Source organism: Excalfactoria chinensis, chromosome 10, assembly GCF_039878825.1.
Source record: "Excalfactoria chinensis isolate bCotChi1 chromosome 10, bCotChi1.hap2, whole genome shotgun sequence".
Classification (NCBI taxonomy): Eukaryota; Metazoa; Chordata; class Aves; order Galliformes; family Phasianidae; genus Excalfactoria; species Excalfactoria chinensis.
In genome coordinates this window covers 16,010,295-16,036,119 of record NC_092834.1, presented here as the reverse complement: position 1 = coordinate 16,036,119, position 25,825 = coordinate 16,010,295, and the positions used below count along the sequence as shown (strand labels likewise).

General features: G+C 42.5%; 1 protein-coding gene across 1 annotated transcript; it reads right to left on the bottom strand.

Moving 5' to 3' along the window:
- Nucleotides 1–452: 452 nt before the first annotated feature.
- On the bottom strand, nt 453–25,432 carry IREB2 (iron responsive element binding protein 2). The gene is made up of 22 exons (XM_072345421.1): nt 25,323–25,432; nt 23,404–23,493; nt 20,067–20,232; nt 18,832–18,969; nt 16,653–16,874; nt 15,402–15,471; nt 14,071–14,254; nt 13,447–13,586; nt 12,587–12,758; nt 11,757–11,857; nt 11,118–11,234; nt 9,718–9,877; nt 8,796–8,931; nt 8,038–8,122; nt 7,226–7,382; nt 6,839–6,963; nt 6,475–6,579; nt 6,073–6,215; nt 5,198–5,345; nt 4,989–5,111; nt 4,135–4,320; nt 453–3,614 (listed from the first exon to the last, which is right to left on the bottom strand). The coding sequence occupies exons 1-22, from the start codon at nt 25,339–25,341 to the stop codon at nt 3,504–3,506; spliced, it is 2,898 nt and encodes a 965-aa protein (XP_072201522.1). The 5' UTR covers nt 25,342–25,432; the 3' UTR covers nt 453–3,503.
- Nucleotides 25,433–25,825: the final 393 nt, after the last annotated feature.

Below are 25,825 nucleotides of genomic sequence, written 5' to 3'. Positions count from 1 at the left end.
AGCCAGAGCAGAACATAACACGCGGCTGCAGCGTTACAGACCCACACCACGTGCACATTGCCTGTCTGGGTGTGGAGGATGCACAGCTATCAGTTTTTGGGAATCCCAGCACTACCTGCCATAAAACATACCCCAAAGCAGGAGCCCACCTGAGCGACATCCTAAACGAGAGCAGACATTGTCCTGAAGAAAAATACACAAATTATTTCAAGGCAAACGACTAATGGAACATCCAGAGGGAGAGCTGAAGCTCAGCTAACACGGAAAGCCTCCTTCTAAACCAATAAAGCACGCTTTGGAAGCCATGAGAAAGATGTTCCTACTGAGCAAACCCAATGGATGCACAATTACACCCTTTTCCTTGCTCCCCCATGACTTCATACATCCTTACCAGTGCCACGTTAGCATCAGTTCACGCCTCCTATTTGAAATACATGGTAACATACAAGAACTGTGATACAACTTTCTTTATTAAAAATAATTTACAGTATCAGTAACATTTTATGCACAATTGTCATCAGCTGAACTCCTGGTAAGATAGCTATACAATACTCACTGACCTTAAAACTTAGACTCTTTTGTTGGCTTTCAACAGCAGACATTGATTTGCAATACGATTGATATACAGGAAAATTTCATGTCCTTAAACTTAGGTGTAAAATGTATAAACATCAACACTATCCCAAAGCTTGATCATCTGGGAGGGCACAAAGAGTAAATGTTTAGAAAAACGGGAAGATTCTTCTCCAAACCAAACAGGAGAGAGAACTCTAGGTTAAATACATCTAACACAGTCACTTCTTCAAACAGGAGTATTTTCTCCTATGCTTTAAGATACTAGAAAGTCTAACTGAACAATGCTTTGTGTGTGTGATCGCAGCAATCCTCTGCCTGCACTGTATCCTGCCACTGCCAGAAGCAGGCTTCGCTGCTGCCCATCTCTAAGCTCACAGGATCCTAGCAGTGAGCTCAAAGCTCAACGTCCTGCCTTCAGCGCCAAGTTACTGACCTGACGGCACTCCCTGCTGCACAAGGGAAGAGGGGGCAGGAACATGACCTGGATCATGGCAGCTCACTACTGCGTGAGAAGCAAGAGATGGGTACATAAGCAGTGCTGTTCCCCTCAGCACCTACCACCTTCAGGCATACACGTCTTAAGGGTGGGGATCAGTCTGCACCAGTCACAGAGATGCTATGGACATTGGGATGGCTGGGAGAGGACCCGCTGCAGCAACGATAGCAGGAGCCTCCAGGCTGGCAGCACCCACACTTGGAGCCGTCTTTCACTGATATTAAGGCATAAGAGTGCAGCGGATTTTAAGTAGTTGCTATGGTAATGAAACCGTCACACTTCTTAAGAGATGAGTACTGGTGGCAAGAACTCCTACGTCACAGCCCTTGAAATTGCACTTAACTTCACAATACTGGTTTACCTTGACATGGCTTGGATCACTGTCTCCTTCTGAGGCAAGGGGTGTCACTGCACTGGGAGGGCAGGAGGCCATGCCCCACTCAAGCACTAGCAGTTGCACAAGTATCTTACATAGCCTTGCAGCTGTATTTCATTATCTCCTGCACAAAGCATCAGTACGTGTCATATTTGTTCCTTATGAACATGCATTTTCTTCAATTATGAATATACCTTTGAGCTGGAAAAGAAGTATGAGATGCTGTTAGACAAGCAGTAAGATCTCAATTCCTGATAAAACTACCAGAATGTAGCACAGAGCAGAAAGCCATTCAGCAACCAGCCAGATGCACCATTAGAAAATGCATTGATTTATTACCCATGTCAGTGGTACGGAGTCACTGGAATAGCTTTTCTCAGCACAGCTAAAAGAAAAACACAGCAAAATGACTGGAACGGGTTAGACAGTTTCAAACCTTATGGAATTTCATCCAGTAAAAGAATAAAGCTATCAGAACTACATCAATGGAATTGCATTCTGCAGCTGAACCCTCTCAAAGTTACATTGCGCTGATATAACCGTGTCAGGCTTTCTTATTTTTCAGACTGTGAGGCATGTCATAAGCACCCTATTTAAGGATGCCAATGGTGCACGTGTTAGTCTGCACGTCAGCTGACTTAGCATCTCGTTAGAGACTGAAAGCACACACAGTGAAACTAATGTAGTCTTCTGGCGAGTTAGGACAATTAAGACAGCGCTGATCAAGAGCAAAAATCTAAAAGCAAAACCTTGTCAACTCCTAGGCAACTTTCTGCAGCTTTGTCCTCCCAAAGCAACCCATCACTCTGTAACCACAAGTGGTAACTATAAAGCTGTTCGAGATACAGCAGCACAGAAATACCCGAAGCTATCAGTAAAGACAAACCCGCACAGATTAGAAGCTCTCAGTGGTTACGTGGTAAAACAAAAGCATTTCTGCGGGAACTGTGCATCTTCTGTGAAGTTAAATACAAAACGGTTTTTATAAGCCATATGCTCATAATTAGATTTAGTGGAGCTGCCACGAGCCAAATCTGTTCAGTACTCTGCAACCTTCAGCAGGGGAATCTGATGCTTGTTTGGAAGAGCTGCAAACTAAAAAACATCCCAAAGCATTAAAAGGCAGCATGGCTACCTCAGCAATTTAACATGTGACAAGTGTAACTGATTGGACACAGGCTGCACGTAAAGCAGAGTAATTAAAGAGTCGCAATATAAATTCTTAAAGGTTAAAATACCGAGGGGAAGTCTTCTGGCAAGTGAGATCAGACACTAACAGTAAAAACCAACGCTATGAAGGACAAGCTTAAGGAAGATCTGACAGAGTTCTCAACAGAAGGACACCAGAATGCTGGGGCTGGAGCTGCACTTCAACACCAACCACGTATTGCGGGCGTTCTCTCACAAGCAGAGGTGTTGCCCAGAAAAACATCACACTTCTACAGCCCACAGCATTGCATGGGGTGATAGTTTTCCATCTGGATCCGGAAGGGATATAATGCCATACAATAGTATGGGACACAGTGGGCCTTATGTACCCATCATTGAAGGGGCAAGACATTCAAAACCAAAGATCTATTTCGAGCTCTGGATGCCAAAAAAAAACAACCTAAACACCCATCTGTTTGGCCTTTAACCTTCCATACCATCTGCTACCTTTAAACCAACAGCAGTACACAGATTTACAGGAGCAAAAACTAAGTGGAAACACCTGCAGAAAACCTTCTTGCATAATAATCTTCAGCACAATCAGTTTGAGATTTCACACGGTTTATTTACAAAATGGTCTGAGAAAACATCCCCTCCATACTTACAGCTCTCTCTGCCACAACACACGTCGATTTTAGCAATGTTTAATAGCACCATTAGAATATTATTTAAAATCAGGAAGGATCTTGTCGCAGTTACAATGATTCACAATCTTTTACATCCATGGACGAAGTAACTTAGAGCACACTAGGGCTGTCTGCAGTTGCACAGTACAGATTCCTGGGTTCACACAAGGCATTTTCAGAGTTACCAGTTAGTGCGAGGTACCCATACAGTCAGTAGCTACTATAAGAATCTTCGAGCCACAAAGTTTAGGCTTCCACCATTTTTGTATAAAGTTATCTCCACATCGTTTTCAAACAAGGCAAACACGCTGAACACTTTTCCAGTGCTTGTCTTCAAAACAAAAGCAAACAGAAACACCCATTAGGAGTTTTCCTTTCACTTTCCTTATTTCAGTTAGCATATTAGAACCAAGTTCTGTCTAACACAAACCTATTCCATGTGATTATCTACCACTGCTCAGCAGAGACACTGCTGGGAGCAGAATGAAGACTCAACCCAACCACACAGTTCTGATCCAGCTGGGACTGTGCTACACACCTGAGAGGGCACAAAATACTACCATACAGACACCTGACACAGGATAGAAAGGTGAAGCCTCCCTCAAGTAGTTGTGCCTTTGTCTTTTGAAGAACCCAAATGAGATGAGACTCCCCATTCTACTCTAACATAGCACCCACATTTGTACTTCAGTACAAACTCCAGGCCAAACTACTTTCAAACTAAACAAACTACTTTTACTTTCAAAGCAGATAAAGTATTTTTTTCCTGCTTCCAATCATCAGGACTGAAAGCACGAGAAGTTAATCATAAGCATGTTCAGTAAGAAATCCAAGGATATTGCAAGATATACCTTAATATCCAAAGTCATTTTGGGCGACAGCTCTGGAGGGAATAATATAGAGAACTGCTCTCTGCCAGTGAGACCCAAAGTATTTGGATTTTCTCCAGGAAGAAACTGAAGTGGAGCTATTCCAATTCCAATCAATTGACTTTTATGGACTTTTTCATAGCTTTCAGCTAGGACAGCTTTAACACCCTGCAAAGATACAAGCAATTCTGTATTTCAGTACAGCCAGTTAAAGTTAAATGCAAAAGTGAGCTTCAAACAGTTTTATGTAGAATGTCCTGCAATTCAGGCTTACAAGCACTTTGTATGAAACCTGCAAGTAGGGAACATTTTAGCTATGCATCTAGACAGCAGCAAATAAAGCTCAGTAAACACATACAGTATGAAATAGTTTCGGAATGCATAGTGACTGTGCTGTAGTTGACTGGGAACAAGCACCAGCTGGAATACGGTTGCTTCCTTTATTCTGGAGCTGTACAAAAGTAACTGGGTTACTCAAAACATATCCTGAATATTACTGGAAATTAGTTTGCTATTATAAAACTCTAGAAACCTCTAAATACTCTACGGAATCCAATAAGCGGCCAGCACTGGACGTGCAATTTATCTCAAGAAATCTGGAGACCTAAATGATCTCACATGGTCATCGAATTCAGAGTTACCCTTCTGACCAGTCATTTTCCTCCACAAAGGTTTTAACATAAATTACTATTCAGTAAGATGCAGCATTACATTCAACCTTGAATATAGTTCCTAAACACTTATGCCCTAAATTAAACATTATAAAAATACTTTTAGATAATAAAAAACCCCACAACACCAAAAAACACAGATATCAAAAACCAGACAAGCAGTACCAGTAGAAAAGGCCCTTTTGCTGCCCAGTCTCTTGAGCTGCCCAGTCCATACTTCTTTCCTGCTAAAATAATTACAGGAATGCCTTCTTTCTGGTATAGCTCCGCTGCTTCAAACACATCTAGCTGTGGAACAACAAAAGTAAACAGTTTGAGCAAGTGAGATCTTAACCCATATCATAGTTTTGAGGCAGCTTCATACGCATTCTTACTGTTTGTCCTGATGGGAAGTGAATGGTTTTAGGAGCTGGTTTTCCTATGAACTTGTTCAGAAGCTTGATATTAGCAAATGTGCCCCTTGTCATCACAGCATCATTACCCCGTCGAGCCCCATACGAGTTGAATTCACGAGGTGTGAGTCTAAAATAAAAGTAACATTTCAGAAGGAAACCATTGTTTCAGAAATGATTCGCTTCAAAATAGCATCATGATTATTCTAAGTATTGCAGCATTGCTCAAAAGCACTGCATTATCAGCATGAGATGTAAAGAACTCTTTATCAAATACAATTATTATAAATCATGAACATGTAAATCATTGCTAGATTATTCATAAGTAAAGCTGCAATTTTAAATGCTTCATCTACTATTTCATTATGAAGCATTATGAACAACAGCACAGTGCTTACAGAAGAATCATGCAGGAGTTGCCACAGTAAAGAAGCATGTTTACTAATCCTCTAACAGCACATGTATCAATAAACACTGCACCAAAGTCACAGCTTTCCTCAAATCAAATGACAGACTTAGGAGTAGAGGTTTATCAATTTTTCCCTTTCTCATAACACTACTCATTCAGATGAAATACAAGTTAGAAACCGACTGCACTGCAGGCTACAGCTTTGTCACACTCCACTGATACTGATCATAATACACCTTTACAATGTACTCAGCAGTGGTGAGGCCACATCTTGAGCACTGCATTCAGACTGGGGCCCCTTGTTAGAAGAAGAGCATTGAGGCCCTACAGTGTGTCCAGAAGAGAGCAACACAGCTGTGGGGTATCTCGAGCACAAGTGTTATGGGGAGCAGCTGAGGGAGCTGGGATGGGTCAGTGTGGAGAAGAGGAGGCTCAGGGCAGACCTTACCCTTTGTTAGTCAGGTACTTAGCAGCAGCACTACTCCTCGCAATGCTTCCGGCAGGAGATATGTGATCTGTGGTTACAGAATCTCCCAAGTAGAGCAAGACATGGGCATTTTCAATCGGCTGTGGCGAAACCGGTTCTTTGGCCTGGGGAAAAAGGGAAACAAAACAGGTTTTTTTTCTACCAAGAGCCTTAGAAACAAAAACATTTCTGCAAATATTAGGACACGTTGATATAAAGACTCAACTCATTCCAACTACACAAACAGAATTTAGAGTACTGAGAAACATTATTGATGATAAAATATATTACTTATACAATCAATTACTAATACTTATACAATCAAGCATTACTGGAATAGCTGCTCCGTTACTTGTACATAGTGGGTAGACCCAACATACTCACAAGTTTATCAAAGAAGGAAGGACATCTGATGTAAGTGGATTTCAAGTCCCAAGGAAATAAAGGTGACTCAGGTACTTCCAGTGAATTCCACCGTTTGTTTCCTTTCTACACAGGAACCAAAACCAGAGATATTGATTTATGGCCTACCTACATTCTGAAAATGAAGACTTACTGCTGATCTTCTTTTGAACTTGTTATATGCTACAAGTTACCTTACTGGGTATTGCTAACACATGATACGCATCTTAGTCAAATTCTAATTGAGTGTAATGGAATTAAGTGGCAATCTAATTATATTCAACCAGAAAATATTATGAAACAAGGATAAAATGCACTCTAGTCTAGAATAAAAAACCATTCTCACCTCCATTTTTTCTTTCAATTCCTTAAACATAGATGATATCACACACTCTTCCTCCACTGTGTGCAGTTCTTTTCGTGTGGGCCAAATATCCCTTAAGTAGATACTTCTGCCATTAAAGCCAGTGCCTAAGCAAGGTTTTAAGCAGAATGCTAATGAAGAAAAGGCTTTAATACTATTATTATACATACATTCATGTTTACAGACACACACAGCTTTTCAGAGAATTGCATCTGTGAAGTGAATGTTTTATTTTGTTTTAAACTACAACACCAAAGCTCGCTGTGCTTTCTATTTAAATGCACTGTTGATGCATGTTGAAACGCACAGGAAGAAACCTGTTGTAGGCATGCATCAGAAACAGAAACATGAGAGGTACAGAATACTCACCCAAAGGCTCAGTCTCAAAGTCTATTCTAACAGTGCCTGCAATAGCATATGCAACTACTAGTGGGGGAGAAGCAAGGTAGTTGGCACGGACACAGTCACAGAGACGCCCTTCAAAGTTCTTCGTTCCAGACAGCACTCCACAGGCAATGATATCACCCTGCAAGGCAGACCCTTGGTTATTTCAATAGGACCTCATGGTCCCACAACAGCTCACATTATTTTTTGTTGACTAAGATGCACTTTCTGCATTCCACTTTAAATACGTTCCTAAACTTTTAGCACAAAGGCGTTTTGTTCTCAGGTGCTGCCCTCCCTCTTCCCATGAGGAGTTCCTCAGCTGATGCACTCTTTAGTCACTTCAGCGAAGTCCTGTCTTACTTCTTACATCCTTCTACTATTTCATAGGAGAAAAATGCTGCAGCTGTTTACACACTGTTGATATAAACCAGCCCAGGACATAAGTCTGGAAGATCCCTGTGCATTACATCTTTTCTAAGATTAGGCTCTAGGTATTTATGTTAGCATTTATATCTATATGCCACACAGACTGTACTTGTTACACCTATTTCACACAACCATTACCCTTGTCTCCCTCTGGAAAGCAGGTGTGCCTAGCATCACACCACAGTCCAAACCAAGAATGAAGTGCCTTCTACACAGAATACTGTATCTCCTGATCAGTTAACAGGGTAAGACATGTTTAGGGTACCATGGTTAGGTTGCGGTTGGACTTGATGATCTTCAAGGTCTTTTCCAACCTGGGTAATTCTATGATTCTATGTTTCTATATTCAACAAGCCTTAGAGCTCTACCTGCTTTATTGCATTCCTGATGGCTTCTGGAAGGGGAGCAGTGTTTCCAACACACGTTGAACATCCGTAACCAACAACCTCAAACCTACATTGGGAAAAAAAATAAATATAGTAGCAAATTAAGAGATGAAGAGCAATCTGTCAGCCTCGTTTTTTTTCAAGCAGTAATCACTAAGAGGAATTTTTCCTTTCCCCATTTGGTAATTTGACATTCTAGGAATTGCATGTCAGACATCTCATGGATGCAGACAGGATACAAGATGATATTCTTGTAACCATCAACCTAAGCCAAGTGAAATATTTCTGTTCAGCAAGTACTGGTAAAATCCAAGACAGAAACATTCTTCACAGAGTAATTCTGTAACACTGCACAGCTGTATGGACAGTGTAATTGTTACAGCTATTGAGCAACCCAAAGCACGCCCAACAGTAACACAGGCTGAAGACTAACAGACTGCCCTGAAGAATTCACATCCAGCTTCCACTTCTGAAATATAGAACTAAGTGCATTCTGTGAAGGCCACTTACACACACAGCTTCTTAATGAAAGCCAGAGTTCAGCTAAGGTAAAGATGTACACACCATGAAGTTGTAAGGTGGAAATAAAATGGAGTGAAGCTTAACTTCAACCAAACACAAAATTAAAATGGCAAACTTATAAATTAGCCACCCCAAAAAGCAGAGCAAGAGTATTTACCAACCTGTACAACACCCACATACACTATTTTCTAGAGATTTAAATAGCAATCAAAACTTACCCAAGCTTACTGAGGTACGGTAATACTCCACTGGAACTGAGGTAATGTGTAACCATTCCACTGCCTGGTGATAGACTAGTTCTTATGTAGGGCTTCACCTCCAGGCCAGCTTCGACTGCCTTTTTGGCCAGAAGTCCTACAAAAAAAGACAATTCGTATTTGTATGCCTACATTATACTAGCTTATTCAGCTAAGCAAAAAGAATATGGGACCTTCAGTTTATTAAAGTGAAGCAACTACTTGTGTGAATTAAGTTACTTAATTCATAGCAATATAATCCAGATTTCAGTTCTCATTCCTAATACACAGGTGCACATTTTCTGTAACAAAAACTTCCCCACATTCTAAGTGTGGTACTGACAGTCAGCATCTGCTCATTTACTGACACAGGCCACACAGCCTCAAAGGAAAGCTTGCCTGAGCCACAGAAGGAAAGCAGCAAGGTCTGAGCACATGGAACCATTCTGGGAAAACTCGCCACAGCTTATGATGGGGGGGCACCAACTCCTCAGCTAGAGATAAAGGCATAGGGCAATTTTTCAGCAATCTGGATGTTCTTCCCATACCGCTGCTAACCACAGTGCTCAAGCCATTATCATCCAGGATGAGGGCAAAGCTAAAGCCTACCTCCTGCCACAGCTGTGTCCATACGTGCATCCATTTGAAGACAGCCCTAAAACTCATCTGTTCAAATGTTACCAAATAATTTTGGAATTACTATTATTAATGCTGCCTTATGACACAAACCTTGAGATTGCATTACTGGAGAGAGATCTGCATTGCATAACCTCCAGAACATACAGGTTTAAATCTACAGGTCTGCTGTGTGACAATGTGAGGTCATTACAGAGAACCTACAAAAGTGAAGGTAAATAATGGCAAAACAAAAAGGTCCAGTTAGCTTCCATCAGACATAACATACCTGCAGCAAGCATGACAGATGGATTGCAGTTATTTGTACAGCTGATTACTGCAGCAATGACAACACAGCCATGAGATAGCTCGTACTGGTTTCCTTCATACTGAACAGGTACAACGTCATTCTGTTTTTCAGCCGCAATCTGAAACCCTTTAACACCAGCCTAGACAACAGAAAAGCACATTAGCAAACATTTATAGGCTCACAGAATCCACAGAATGGCTTGTGTTGGAAGGGATCTTAAGGATCAAACTCCAACTCCCCCTCCCCCCCAGCAGGCTGGGCTGCCAACTTCCATCCAAAACACACAAAAAACCACTACACAAAGTACGATACTGCAGGTAGACAAAGTGAATCCTTATTTTAGAGGAATTCAGCTATCCCATTAGGGAGCCTTAAAGAGATTTAAAAAAAAAAAGCCCTCAGTTCACCTCACTTGCCATATATACAGTGCTGCCATATATACTGTGCTCTTTCTTCACCATTAGGTTAACTACAACAATGGTGAACAAATGCCAGTCAAAGTGTGGTTGATCTCACACACACTTCCTGCTACAAATGAAAGATTAATTCCTTCAGAGCATACATCAGATTTCATACTTTTTTTTCCCCCCTGAATTAGAGCCATACCCGAGGTTTTATTTGGAAGAGGACTGCAACTAAAAGCAGACTGCACCCTCCAGCTCCTCAGCACTGTCATCCACCATCAGCTATGATCTGTCCCCACCACATCGTTCTGTAGCATACATCTCAGTACAAGCCAAGACACAATTTTGAAACTAATTGGAAACATTTCTGATCTAAAGCTGCTGCTGAACTTCAATTTTAATACTACTTTAACAGGAACACTAAAAAAAATGAAGTCATTCCTACATCAGCTGTATTCTTAGATGCCTATGCATACTACTTAGCAAAAAATGAGCTTAGGAGTGTCCTCTGAAGTGAAGTTAAGCTTCAAGCAAAAATCCCTTGCTAAGTTAAGGTGGATGAAAGAAGTTACAGACCTATAACACCAGGTATTTTCAAATCCTGGAAGTATTCCTGCATCTCTTTACAAAAGATGATTTTACTTCTTGTGAAGTTTGGGAAAATAAGTAAAATGCAGCTGTTTAAAAAACTGAGAAAAATAAAAATTCCCTGAACTTAAACTAGTTAATTCTGATGCCTTCCCTGCCCAGCAACCTACATTGGTCAAGTAAGGACTTTCCAATGTTACGTTTATGACAAGCACACCTAGGATTTACCAGCTACTACCTCAGGGACTCTTGTCGAGCAATAGAAGACTTTCTTCAGATTATCTGTTCGTATAACAACAACCAGAGCTCAGCAGGTGTGCAGGGAATAAATAACATTTATGTGGACTGTAAGAAGTACCTTTTGAAGAGCACAGCAGTTGTACAAACCTTTTCATTTAAGCAGGTTTGGAAGTCACTTTTCATGTTATTGACAGCCACTCTATCTTGGGATCTCTTGGGGCCACTGACATGTGGAATTATAGAACTTAAACTAATTTGCACTACCTAAAGAGAAATTAAAAAGAGAAAAACATACATTATCAGTCCCAGTTTCGCACTGTATTTAACGCTCTCTGTAGAAATGCTCAGAACCTGTTTTGTGACATTAGAACTAGCTGTTTCATTGTGCCTGACTGTTGGTCACAGGAAAGCACAGGTTAGGAGGCACCTCTGAGGTGGAATCCAGCCTTCCATTGTAAAATTAGCCCATCCAGCCAAACCTTCAAAAGGTTCTTATTCAAAGTGCTTTATCATTACTCCTAACTTTTCCATCATCCCTAAGACTTGCATAAAGTACAGATCTTGAATTCATGCCATTCCCATTAGTTGAAATGAACATTATCCTACTTCTCCTCTTCCCCCCCCACACCTGACCATGCCTTGAAAACAATTTCTGCTTAGAACTGTGAGTTAATAAGAGCAACTTCAATGAAGTACCAAAAATCACAGCAGGAGACAAAACTTAAATCCACAGCAGTTACTTGTTATGAGAACCAAACATACAGCAATAAGTCATTTCAAGCATACCTGGGAATACTCAGGTTCTCTGGAAGAACTCTCATCACTTCTAAATAGCTTCACAGCTTTAAGATATGCTTCCATAACCTCAAGCTTGGCCTCATCGAAACCTTAGTAAATTTAAGCATAAGAAAGTTGCATAACTCTCAGAAATTAACACTTCTATTCAATAACTGAACATTCAAAGTACTTTTTTTTTCCAAGGCACACCACTTCATATTCCACTCCCAAAGGAACTACTCAGGAACAATATATAAATTACAATATGGGGTGGTGGTGCATCTGTTTTTTTTTTGTCTATTTAACTTTCTCTCTTCATATCAAGGAACAAAATAAGCTCTTTAAACATCAGAAGTTGTAGCTAATTAAACTTACGGATTTGCCCCTTAAGTTTATGAAGATTCTCTGATATTAAGATTTACTTGTTTAAGACAGATCACATGTTTAGCTGATCATATCCAGCATTACTGGCCACTGTTGAGAAATCTGATTTGTTTGCTTTTGCTGACCGACCCGTGCATGTTTGTTATTAAACATGCTTAAATACGTCAGATTTCAGCATCAAAAGGGCTTACTAGTTCAGGTAAGCTTTCTTCTTATCTGTTACCCTGTGGTCTTCTCTGTTAGCTCTAGCCTGACAAGGAATGCATATCCTTCTGCCTTAGTTTAAGGTGTCAATAGAAGTCTTCAAATGGGAGAAATCACAGTGAAAATCAGAAACATGCTGTGTTTTGATTCACTGTTTCATTATTCTGATTTGGTTTCGTAGGGACATTTGACTTTGCACTACCACATGTGAAACTATTACAGTGAATGTCTTTCTAGGATTTCATCTTTACCTGTATGCTTTAAGTGCTTCAACGTCACATTATCAACAGGGAAAAAGCTCAGAATAGCACCGTATTCAGGACACATATTTGCTATTGTGGTTCGATCTGCCACAGACAGCTGGGAAACTCCACTCCCAAAGAACTCAACAAATTTTCCAGCAACTTCAGCTTGCCTAAGATGCTGTTTAAAAGAACACAACATTTGGTATGCAAAGAAACAATGGAAGCAATGCATCTTGCAAATAGCACAAAAACCCACAACCTATGAAATACTGAGTACTAAACTCAAGGCTGGATGTTGACATTGTAAGACACACTTCTATTGGCAGTTGCGCTCTTCAGATGTCCAAGGAAAAAACAGGTGGATGTTTCCCAAAGCATCACACCAGAAAGAACATTTTAAAGCAACCAAAGCTCTTAAATGCTTTAACACTGGCTCTCAAATGACTAGAACAGGAAGTTCTGTGCCATGATGGCAAAGCCCTGGCTTCAGAAGATACATTTTTTAGTTGTACCAGCAGATGGGACTTTTGTCTTGTAACACTTTAGATAAAAAGGGTACCCAGAAGTTTGAGCTTGAAGAGAAGTCTACATGCTGTCAAAAAAGAAATAGAAAAAAATAGAAAAGAAGGATTCTGTGTGCTTGCTGCTCTCCTACAAATGGGCTCTTCTTCTTCTTTTGCTTTTTTAAGAGAGCCTATAAGCAACACACTGTAAGACAAACACTCCAGAGGACTATTAAGTAAAAACGCTTGGACATTGTGGGAATCTTTCTGCATTACTATAACTAAAGGCATGCCAAAAATCCTGACAGGATTTCACTTCTCAAAACCCACGGACTGCTTCGTCTGTGCAGACACTGAACTCACCTTTGTAATGCCTAGAACGATGTCTATGGACGTAGCCAGTGGGCTGGCTGTGCCCGTCAGTTCACACCCAACCACCTCAGGCAGAGTGAGAGTAACCGGCATCCCCAGCATCACAGCTTCTGTTTCAATTCCCCCAACACCTGCAGTGAGAATATTACCTTGTTTTTCATCAGCTTAAGTAAACACTAAATATTTCTAAGTTCTCAAGTCTAATAAAACTCTTCCTATAAGTCTAGAGGCTGCAGCAAGAAGGTGTTTTTTATTAAACATTTGCACATAAAAAACCAATACTACTGAAGTTGTTTGACCACACTTCACTAGAAAGACATTCTATATGTAAGCTTTGCTTTCCACAAGGAAGAAAATCTTAATCCAAGCTTTATAGTCCATGCACAAAAAACAACCAGGATATCAAAAGGTTTCAGGTTTTCTTTTTTGCTATTTTCTTTAAATTACATCAAGCAGTTTTTGATGGTAAGAAATGTTAGTCAAGACAAAAAAATCACATTCTGAAGAATTCACAACTGAGCCTGAAACAACTCTAGGAATCAGGAAGAAAGCATTGCTCAGTAATGCCTCAGTAAGCCTTTCAAACTGCTGTCAAGTTACTGTTAGCATACTTACCCCAGCCCAAGATACCCAAGCCATTTACCATGGTTGTATGAGAATCTGTGCCAACCACGCTATCTGGATATAGGAAATCTTTCACGTCAAATACAACTCTTGATAGATACTCCAAATTAACCTGGTGTGCCATTCCAGTCTCTGGTGGTATTATGGAAGTATTCTTGAAAACTTTTGAACTCCACTGTTATTTTTCCAAAATGAGGAAAAGAGAGAGATTTTTCTCAGGGATTTATTCCATTCTTTTTGGAACACAATGAAAACAACAAAGCTGATATATAGCAAGTACTATTGCATTGTATATGTGCCTCATGCTCATGATTCCAACAGTTACATGAGTTCCTCGGATCCTATGCATTCTTAAATGGTTAACAAGCCCATACACTCAATTCTGCTGAAGGCTGATTCAGTAGTTCCTAAGTCCCAAATGCAGGACTATACAAGGCTTTTAATTTCTAGCTCACACAACTGATTTTCAAGCACAGCCAAGACTAATATTTAGACAACAGAACTAGCATTAACATCTATCACAGATTTCAGTTTAGGTTTTACATACCTGTGTGTGACTAAGGAAGCAATTTATACCAGTACCTTACTACATGCAAGCTCAGAATGCCATATAGCTACAAAAGAAACTGCCACGCAGGCTTGTAACAAAATCCAGCTTGGTTACTTCCCTCTTCATACATACAAGCTGATGTGCAGCTTTTCCTGAAGATTTCCTAGTCTACTTACATGAAAAGATTTTTAGATCATTTCATTGGATTCCTAAACCACATTCAATTAGCGGATGAGGATCAAACACCAACACTGCAGATCCCTGGCTATAACGAAGCTGATACTTACCACAATATTTGTATTCAAAACAAGTCTGCTGGCACTGCTGCCTAGTTTGAGAGTAGCAATGCTTCAATATCAGCTTCCATTTAATATTTCTAGCTTCAGTAAGATTTGCAACACAAGCATGGATAAACAAACTTGTTATCCAAAAAGCAAATTGTGATCTACAGCCCAGTGCTCATGATTAATAAGTGTTAACTTTGTCCTGTACATTCCTGTACATTCACACTGACAAGACCAAACCAATCTGTATCCACTTTTTCCAATCAGACTTGAACATCCTCTCCCCTTTACATGGCAGCTAGATTTACAGCTTCTTTAAACTGAAATTCATAAACCTGTTACTAGACCATTTTACACCCATACATGAAACTCAGATTTACAGCCTGACAAGCTACGTTCATTATGTAAACTTGAACACTAGGAGACAAATAAAACAGGAACTCAAGCCCAACAAAACACGCAACATACAAAAAGATGCACAGACATACCTTAAAAAACTGAAGCCTCTCTCTGTTTCTGCCAAATTCCATCTCTTGATTTTTCAATACTGTCTCAGGCCTAGAAAGACAACAAGTTCACAAGTACCATCATAAAATACTTCAAAGTAAAGACTAACAAGTTGTTTTTGCTTGTTTGATGAAAGGCAGTAGAGTATAATAACATGAACTTTGATATCGTAAGTTACATTTATTAAGATGTTGATACTCATTCCAAAGGAGTAATCCACAATTTAAAAGTAATAACCTCTGCTTTGAGAAGGAGAATGGGAAGGGAATATAGCAGGGGGGTTGGAAGTAGATGATCATCAAGGTCCCTTTCAACCCAAACAAAACTGAATTTGAAGACTGATTCTATGAATATACGTGCCTTGCAGCAGGAAGAAAGAGAACCCTCAGTATTAGAGCTGTATTTCATTACACACCATGATCTGTGAGGTGTCAAGGTTAGCAGCGTACTGCTCTACAGAGCCCTGAAGGACAGTCATCATTAAACTGCAGCTTAACAAATGACACCACTGGTTTCCTGCCAGAAGCACCAGTACAGCCAAAAAGTCACTAATTCTGCATTCCCACACCTGTACTGAGCAGAAACATTTGCATATCTATTACAAACACAACCAGCTTTTAAGTTTTACACTAGTCAGGCTCAAAGAGGTAGATATCTGAACAGCCTACAAGAGAAAAGGAATTGCACTTGAAAGGAGGAAGATTACATGTAGTTGTCACACATTGAATGGACACAGTGAACTGTTAATAATTTGAGAATCTGGAAAAGAAATAGATGAGGTTCCCCTGTGCCATTACACACCAGAAGAACGTGAATTTCAGATGACTGACTGAGTTCAACTCTTTGAAAGGGCAGATAACAGCAGGGCAAAGGGAAATGGTTTTAAATTGAGGGAGGGAAGGTCTTTACTCTGAGAGTGGTGAGGTGCTGGAACAGCTGCCCAGAGAGGCTGTGGATGCCCCATCCACCCTGGAGGCATTCAAGGCCAGGCTGGATGGGGCCCTGGGCAGCCTGTGGTGGGAAAATAAATAAATCAATCACTTTTAGCCATAAAATCAATGTTTCATTGAAGCTTATCTGGTAATTAATGGAGGTCTCAAAATGCAATTAAAAACGGCAGTCACACAAAGGGCCATCTGCGCTGTTTACCAAATCACATCCCTATCAACTGCCACAAGCAGAGCTTAACAACACAGAAGGATACAGATAATCAAAGGAGTAAGTTTTCATACTCAGGCACTGGCTGAAGGTGAAAAGGGCAGAGGATAGGTGTGTTCTCTATCTGTGCAGAGAACTGCCCTGAGGCACGGTTCAGCTCTCCAGCACTGCATGGCCCCTTGCAGCTGCTCTGACCCCGGCACGGCAGTTTCCGCGGCTGTCCCTTCAACGGAGAAAGCTTTGCTGTTGGCTTCTGCGACTCACCGCCCCCTGGATTTGGGGCATTCTGTATTGCACTGCAGCATTGAACAGAAGAAGAATGTCAGTTTCATTTGCCATCCCCGCCCTACAAGCCTTTTGGATAAATAACTTAAAAAAAGAAGAAATAGATCTTATTTTATCCCAATCCTAATGCAAAGCTAACTCTCACTGAATAAGCTCCCTTAAATGTAGCAAAGTAATTGCCAAAAGTGAACTGCCCTGGACTGCCTGGAGCTTTAACACCACTTAACATCGTTAACTCCTTCCATTTGGTCACAACAGATCAGAAACACTTATAAACCACACTGCAAAGGCTAAACTCAGGGCTTTAACATTTGAAGGGGTGGGTCAAGCCTCATCCAAGCAGTGGAATAAGCTGCACACGTTTCTTACTCCAGAGCAGTACTACACATTCCTTAAGTTCATGTCAGAATGATTTACAAGACAGACTTCTCAAGGAAAGAAATGAGGCTTTCCTATTCAAGATGGCTTTTGATATGGATTATCAAAGGTTCAGATACATTTGATGCTCACGTCAACTCAGTCAGAAAGCAGAAATTTACTTTTATTTAAAAAATAAAGTCCATCTAGTATGCTACCCGTACTTGTGCAACACTGTTTTCCCACAAGAGATAAGAAGGTAGTTGTGGTGAGAGGGGAAGGCTATAGCAAACACTCAAACATTTAAAACAAATCATTGATTTTAAGTAAATCCCCTGCTCTCTGCTGCTTTAGCACACAAAGATATTTAGTTATCTAGTGGTAGAATACTGCAGGGCCTTAGAGAATACCTTGTCTTAATTCCATGTGCCTACAATCAGCAGGAGATGGCAGTTGTATGAAAGCAGCACAAACCACCCTGGGGAGAAGGGTTTCTTATCGTAGGTCAGCAGCTGCTCAGATCCTGCAAGCTTTCCAGAAGCCAAAGGACAGTGACACGCTTTATCGTAACAAAGCTGCACACTGGGAGACCTCTTGCCAGCACTTGGTGTTGCTGATAATTTCAGGCTGGCCCCATTGAAATTGAGTCAGCTGTCCCTCCAGACACAAGAATGGACAGAACTGCAACACCACACATGCAACACCACTTCATACATTCCTGCTTCTCACCATGAGCTACTAACCCAGCTGAAATCCTGCATGTACCTGGACAGCCTACAGAAGGATGCCTCAAACACCCAAACCCATTTGCTACAGGCTTTCTCTCTCCTGAATTTTTAGGAATTCAGGAGAAGCTCAAGCAATTTACACAGCTGCACGAGCTGGGGAAGGCTCTGTGATGAATGGGGACAGGAGTGGAGATGAACTACATTGTGGAAGACATTCAGCAAACGTGGAGTAAAATTCACGTTTCCTTCTGCAGCATTATCTCTCTAGCGCAAGGCAGCCCCAGGCTGTTCTCATCACATTACTGCCTGTCAGGAGAAGAAATCCAGGCTGTCAGTCTTCCAGATGTAATACTTAGCCAGACTCCTACAAGAATGCTGTCTCCACGGCCCTTTTTTCATCTGCAGTAAAATCAAGGCCGATATAAAGTCACAGTCATTACTTACAAGCTGAAACTACAATCTTTCAGTACATCCAATAGGATTGCCAAGCCATTTCTCCAGAGCTGTGACAAGGCACCTGCATTCAATACTAATCAAGAAAATAACTTCTAACAGTAGAAACAGGGCAAAGCAAAACTTACAGCCTCTGCCTCATTCTCTTGAGACAAACTGTTTTCTGGAAACCATGATGGATCCAGTTTATTTCTGCAGTTTCTTGCCCAGAATTTGGGTTACCAAGTCAGCTCCAAGCATAACATCTCAAACTTACTCTCTCTCTCCTTCAACAGTATTACTTTCTCCACTTTTACCAGTTCTTTTTCAGGTACTATCAGGTCTAGTTTCAAGGATCCAGACTTGAGAAGTGATTTATCAGGGGAAACAGGCAGGTTAGCATACAGTAAAGGGCATGGTTCATGAAAAGAGAAAAAAAGAGATACGTTACCATTTGCTGAAATCAATCTGCAAAGAGTGGTCAACAGTGAGATCAGTTGGGCAGGCAGGATTGACTTTCACAGGATCTCCTCCAGCATTTTTTACTGCTTCCCTCATGGCAGCAAAATCCACCATTGCTGGAATTCCACTGACAGAGAAAAAAAGCAAAGGAGTATAATAACAAGGGACATGCATGCACCGAACTCACAAACCTCTTTGTAAGCCCAGATCTATTTGAGCTCTACTTCAGAAGTTAAAACCCTACTATTTCATTCTCCAGATTTTAGAAGTGAACAGAGTTGGCACTAATTCACAACAAGCAACAGCACGTTTTAAGGTAACACACCTAAAAAACACAGCAACACCTTCAAGAAAACAATTATATTTGCTCTTTTGCCTTGCTATGTTTCAAAAGCACGACGTTCTTCACTTTAAAAATCACTTTTAGATGCTTATTACCTTATAAAGATGTATATGAACACTACTCAAGCTAAACCTTAACACCTAAGGATGTATTACTACTCTTTGTACAAAGCCAGTCATTTCTGAAGCTCACAGCATATTACAGAAGCCAACAGTCCTGCTACCATTACACTGGTATGTATATTTAAAGCACACAGCTGAAGAGAGAAAACAGCATTACTTAAATCATTTTTATTTTGCCTGAGAACCCATTACTTTATTACCATCACTTTATCTCTAAAAACCCTCTCGTTCATAAATACATCATTAATTAGTTTCCAAGACATCTTAAATTTAACATTTACAAGTTGCTGAAGGACTGTCCTTACAGCTATGCTACACTCAAACCACATCGAGTTATTATCTTCAGAGACTTCAATATATGCATTATTCATCGTTTCAACTGGATTACACATACTGGTAAAGCATTCAGCATTTAATCTCCAGTTGTCTGAAGCACAAACTCTGTGTTTCAATGAACTGCCAGCCATCTGGCTACAATCTAAGTGCCTCCATTTCCATTTGCGTTTTGGCACTAATCCCATGAAACATCCATTGTAGGCCAGCAGCTTCACCTTCACCAACCTGCACTAAAACTGAGGCACCCTAAGGAACAATTCCTCTTCTTGTATCACACACAATCGTTAAGTCTCTGCATACACTTGTACTGACAAAGAAAGTGGTATCCAGCAGCCACATGCTATTTATTGCCAAGCTGAAGTACACATACTACTCACAGATCATTTGCAAGTTTTTCACACACTCATATATGCAAACACTCACGTAAAATCTTGAAGAACGACTCTGGCAGGACAGAAGGGCACTTCGACATCATTCTGTTTTGTTTTCCAGTCTAAAATGTTCATAGCATCTGTTTCTTTCACCAAGAAGCCATCACAGTTACGGACGCTGGACTCAAGCAAAACTCGTATGGAATAAGGCAGAAGATCTAGGGCAACACAAAATAACTGGCTCAATTAGTACAACACCCCCAGTTTATTTACCTTTTTATAAATTACTATTTCACATTTCTAAGGAGGTCCACTTCACTACAAATTAGAAGGAAGAGAGCTATGAGAAACAAACTGTCTAGTTGCTTTTGGGTTTGATCTTCATTATAAAACATGGAGTGGTACAGAGTGCATGTTACAGAAAGTGATGCCAATGTTTGACTGCACTGTTACACCAGCAGCAGTTAGGAAGGTATGCTGTGCTGGCAGCAGATGCACAGGCAGCATCTAGAGCTGGGGTTACCAACCAAACAAGAAGAAAGGGAGAAAGGCAACACCTAGTAGAGTATTCTATGAAGTCTTTGTTCCTTTCACCATCTCATTACAGTGAGAGTGGGGCAGGTCTCTTCTCACTAGTGACATGTGACAAGATGAGGGGAAATGGCCTCAAGTTGCACCAGGGCAAGTTTAGGTTGGATATTAGGAAGAACTTCTTTACAGAAAGGGTAGTTAGGTACTAGAATGGGATAAACAGGGAGGTGGTTGAATCACCATCCCTGGATGTGTTTAAGAGCCATCTGGATGTGGTGCTCAGGGATATGATTTAGTGGAGGGTTTTTAGAGTTAGGGTACTGGTTAGGCTGCAGTTGGACTTGATGATCTTCAAGGTCTTTTCCAACCTGGGTAATTCTCCGATTCTATGACATCAAGCCAAAAGCAAGCAAGGCCTGCTATTTTCTTCTTTTTAAAAAATACACTGATTTCAGAACCAGAAACTCTTCTGATATGTGCCTTAAAATACAAAGAACAACATTTCACTCAACATAACTTCCAGTGCTTTGTCTCTGATCTGGGCTAAGGTACTGAGGAGAAACAGCTTCCTGGCATGGTGAAACTGAGGGAACTGGAAATGAGAAAGAACTGGGAGAAAGGGAGAAGCATCACTATTCACTGCAAACAAAGAATTCACATTTCCCTCCAAATATCATTCTTTCATCACCATTCAAGCAGGCAAATAACTTGATAATAGTGAGAAGCATGAACAAGTTAGCTGCAAGAAGGGAGCTGAACAACTCAGTTGAGGCTTAAGAAAGCACAAGATTCATTGATCACTAAGTTAATCTACAAGCTGCTAATAAAGACTTACTGCTCTCATCATGCATCTTGCTAAGGTATCTACTGCTGTCTAACTAGACAACTCATTCAAAATAATACAGAAACATCATCAAAAACATATTTGATCCATCTGTAATACCACCATCTTCCTTAGAAGTTGAATTACCAGAACAGAATTGCTTGACTCATTCCTTACAGATACAAAGCAGCACCCCTTTGATAACTGCACCACAGACTACCTGGACCATTGCTGACAGTCACCAGCAACAGAGGATGGATTATTTCACTCTACCAAGGACTATCAAACTAGCAGAGCATCCACAGCGCTCTGTGTGGCTTTGGGCCTCCCAGAACACAGAAGATCTCAGCAAGTCAAAGCATACCCAGGGAAGGGCATCTAAGATGGCTATGGGGCTACAGAACATGTCACACAGCTGTGAGAGAGCTGCATTTGCTGAATCTAAGGAGAGAAAGCTAAGTGCACTAATTGCAGTCTTTCACAGTCCGATGGGAACTGCAGAGATGAAGCCTGCCTTCTGAGAGGTGCATGGTGAAAGCACAAAAACAGCCACAAGGTGCAGGAATAGATACCACAGTCAGATACAAGGATGAAGATGTGGCAGGGAAGGTGGGTAGGCACAGGATTATGACAGTGATTGTGCCAGATTATGACAGACTGAAGTGAGAAAGGCTGTCCAAGTCAGCCCTAGTCCCAGCAGAGATGCAGGCCTAGAAGTCCAGGTTTCCCTTCTGCCCTAACCCACTCCAAGGTCTTCCCAGCTACCATTTAACCTACAACAGATTACTATCTTCAACACTAGGAAAATAAATAAATAAACCAAATTCACCCCCCAGACAAAACGACAAATAAATGAATTAACAGTTGCATTAGAAATCTCATTAACTTGAACAGGCGCTTACTGTCAGACCACAGTCAGAGCCCCAAGGCAGAGGGCAAACAGGCAAGAACCAAAAGTAATGCTCCGGCAACAAAATCAATTAACAGCTCCAGATAATGGATTTCTTATCAGAATGATCCACACTGCACCTAAATTCAATATTTTTCTAATATTCAGTTCATACAAGGCTTCCAACTTCTGTCCATCAATTTCTATTGGAAGAGAAAGACCACCTTAGCCTATTCTGCTTGGATTCATTCAGTGAATGTTCTCAAATTCCACTGCAGCTCCAATCTCTATTTGGACACCTTAGATAGAAGCAGAATCTTCTGTTTCAATTTTCACTATATAAAAAAACCACAAAGAAACCTCCAGAATGGTCTGGTTTTGCTGTTACCATTCCACTGCTTCTCAGACAAAGCAACAAGCAGAAACATTCTACCCCTTCTCTCACACATTTGGAAGATTAACTCCAGTATTACATTAGAAATTTGCAAGGGCACACAGCTGTTGCACAAAATTTGCAGCAGCCCTTGTTGCATTAGAAAGAGCTCCTCCCTCCTTGCTATAAAAACAGGGACATAATTACTGCTGTCAAACATGGGCCTGAAGTGAAATACCCTCTGCAATATTTAGTTAAGAAATATATCTTCACCAAGCAGCACAACTGAAAGAAGATCCCAAATACCTCTAATATGTACCTCAAGTGTCTTAGGAGTTTAACATGAAAGCCAAGAGAATAACAAAAAGATGTTCTGATCACCTTCAACAGCAGCACCCATTCCAGCTGATGGTGACCTATAGCTCTTCTGCATTTCTGCCCCATCCCACATCACTGCACAATCACATTTCTTTTAGGAGGCATCCAGAGCCCAGTAAAAGAATCTTTTTGGTACATATCAGTGACACATTGCCTACTAATGACATGCTGAGATAAAGGCCTTGTTCGTACGTCATCACATCTCACCCTTCCACAGCAACTGCAAAAGCTTTCAATCCACTTCATAAAACAATAACAGGGTAGAAAATTATAAGCTTTCAAATACATGTTTTTAAGAACTCATACTCACTGCACCTCCTCATACTTCACTGCAGTAAGTGGTGCACGTTTACTGCAGGTACTGCCCTCATTACAAACTCAGAAGTTATCATTACCATACTTGGTGCCTCCAAGCTTTGAGACATTGTAGAACCTCTTTTGTGGATAGTTTCTTAGTTCTTCAATTATGGGCTGGTAAGGGCTTCCTGAAAAAGAAGAAAACACAACAGAGTTACAGATATAGAATCTTCTGAGTTTAGAGACTGTTAAAGACCATCTGGTCCAACTCCCCTGCAACAAACAGGGACACTCACAGCTCCATCAGGTGCTCCGAGTTCCCCCACCCTGACTCTGAATGCCCCCAGGAATGTGGAACCCATCACATATTGGGGCAGCCAGAGAACCAGCGCCTCGCTACCTTCAGTGCAAAAAACGTCCTTACATCTAATCTAAACCTCCCCTGTTCTAGTCTGAAACAATTTCCCCTTGTGCTACCACAACAGATCCTGCTGAAGATCCTTTTCCCTTATTTCTTACAGCCTCTTTAGATACTCCCAGACCACTCTTAAGTAACCTCAGAGTCCCTGGGCTGCACAAGCCCCAGCTCTCAGCCTGGAGGTGTTCCGTCGCTCAGGACATTTTTGCAGCCCTCCTCTGGAGCCACTCCTATAGGTCTATGTCTCTCCTGTGCTCAGGACCCCACATCTGGATGCAGCACTCCAGGTAAGGTCTCATAGCACAGAGCAGAGGTGCAGATCCTCCCTTTACCCTGCTGGCATACCTGTGTTCTATCCTTACACCCCCCAGCTTGTACTGGCAGGGGGGTTGCCATGACCCAGGTGCACACCCTGCACTTGGCTTTATTGAACCTCATGTGGTTCTCCCTAACCACAGCTCAGCCTGCCCAGGTCTCCCTGGAAGGCATCCCAGCCCTTGGGTGTGTTGACCACAGAAGGCTTGGTCACTGATAGAACACCAAGTTCTCATGTCTGATTTTACCAAAAATACTCCTCCTCTGGGGGATTGACGTAAATTCCATATGGAGATGTTTTAATGGATTAAGATGAGGTAGCTGCGTGATTGAGATGAATGTTAATATTCCCAGGTATGCACAGGCCATGCAAATCACCAGCACAGTCAGAAGCCTTAACACGTCTGACCTTTATTGTCTTCGTTGACCATCTACAGAACGGACTTAATGACTCAGATAAGGGATAGACACCTCATGATTTATGCTTTGTAACGTGCCGGGCTAACAACAAGCTAACGGGCTAAGAACAGACCCGACACGTTAAGCAAAAATGCCACTTCAAGACCATCGGCTCGCAAAATAAACGCCTCAATCCAATCTTTGGCAAACCAAACGGGCAGCACCAATGACAGTCCAGCAAACCTGAACAATCCCATCCGAGCTTACGGAATTAAGATTCGGTTCACAAGGAGCGGGGAGAAAATGGACCCGGCCGTGCCATGGCGGGGCCGCCCCGCTCCACAGAGCGCCGCTCCGCAACACCGCCCTTTGTCTGCCTCGGTACCTCGTAACGCGCAGCCACCACAGCACCGCAAAGCACGAGCGGCCGACAAAGGCTGCGCCGCGGGCAACGCAGCCCCGAATTACGGCGAGCACCGCCGGGCCGCGGGCACCTGGGAACGGGGAGAGGCCCGACCGCGGCGGTCAGGGATAACGGAGGGCGAGCGGGGCGGAGAGGCCGGCGCTGAGCAGCGGCGAACAAAGCGGCTCCGGCGGGGCGGTACCGGGCGGTACCGGGGGGCCCGCAGCAGCGCGGCGCACAGCTGCCCTGGTTCCCTGGTTCCCTGGTTCCACACACCGCGCTCACACACAGCGGCCGCCGGAGCGCGAACAGAGCTGCGCGCACCTCCTCCACACAGCGGGGGCCGCGCTCCAGCCGGGCCGGGACCGCCGCACTGCCGGCCGGAAGGGCCGAGGGGAGACGCGGGGGTCCCGCCATGGGGGCGGCACGGCCTACGGGAGCGCGGGCGGCCTGCGGGCGGCGTTCGGCCCGCTCGCACTGACCTGGCTTGAGAGCGTCCATCGCCGGCGACCATATTAGCGCTGCGGGGCGGGGAGCGGGGCGCCGGGGGGGAGCGGGTCCGGGCGGGGCGGCTCAGCTCTCGCGAGATTACACCGCCCCGCCCACCGCCCGGCTCCCACCCGCCTCCTCGCCGCTCGCGAGATTCGCCGTCGTGCGGCTGCGCGAGGAACGCGAGGTACCGCGAGATCTCACGGGATGGGCGGAAGTGGGCAAGTGAAGTCGTAGCGGCAGTCAGATCTCGCGATATCTGCTGGTCTGATGACGTCCGCCGGGGGGCGGGGCTGAGCCGGGGGGCGGGGCCGGCGTGTGTGGGGGGGTGCTTCGCCACGCAAGGGGCATCCTAAGGTGGGGTGCTGGTTTCCCATCCCGTGGGGTATTAATGATCTCAGGCTGCTGTTTATACCCCATTCAGCGGTAGCTGCTGTTCGCACAGATCCGCACGGGGCTAAAAGCCCTCTCAGAGCCCTGCCAGGCGTCAGTCAGG

Bases quoted from the DNA above. Each gene is read 5' to 3' on its own strand.
- IREB2 (XM_072345421.1), bottom strand. The intron at 18,970-20,066 runs GTGAGTGTTTGC...TTTCTCTGTCAG, and splicing joins GTCGTTCTTCAAGATTTTAC to TGGAATTCCAGCAATGGTGG. The intron at 4,321-4,988 runs GTACTGCTTGTC...GTATCTTTGCAG, and splicing joins CAAAAGGGCCTTTTCTACTG to GGTGTTAAAGCTGTCCTAGC.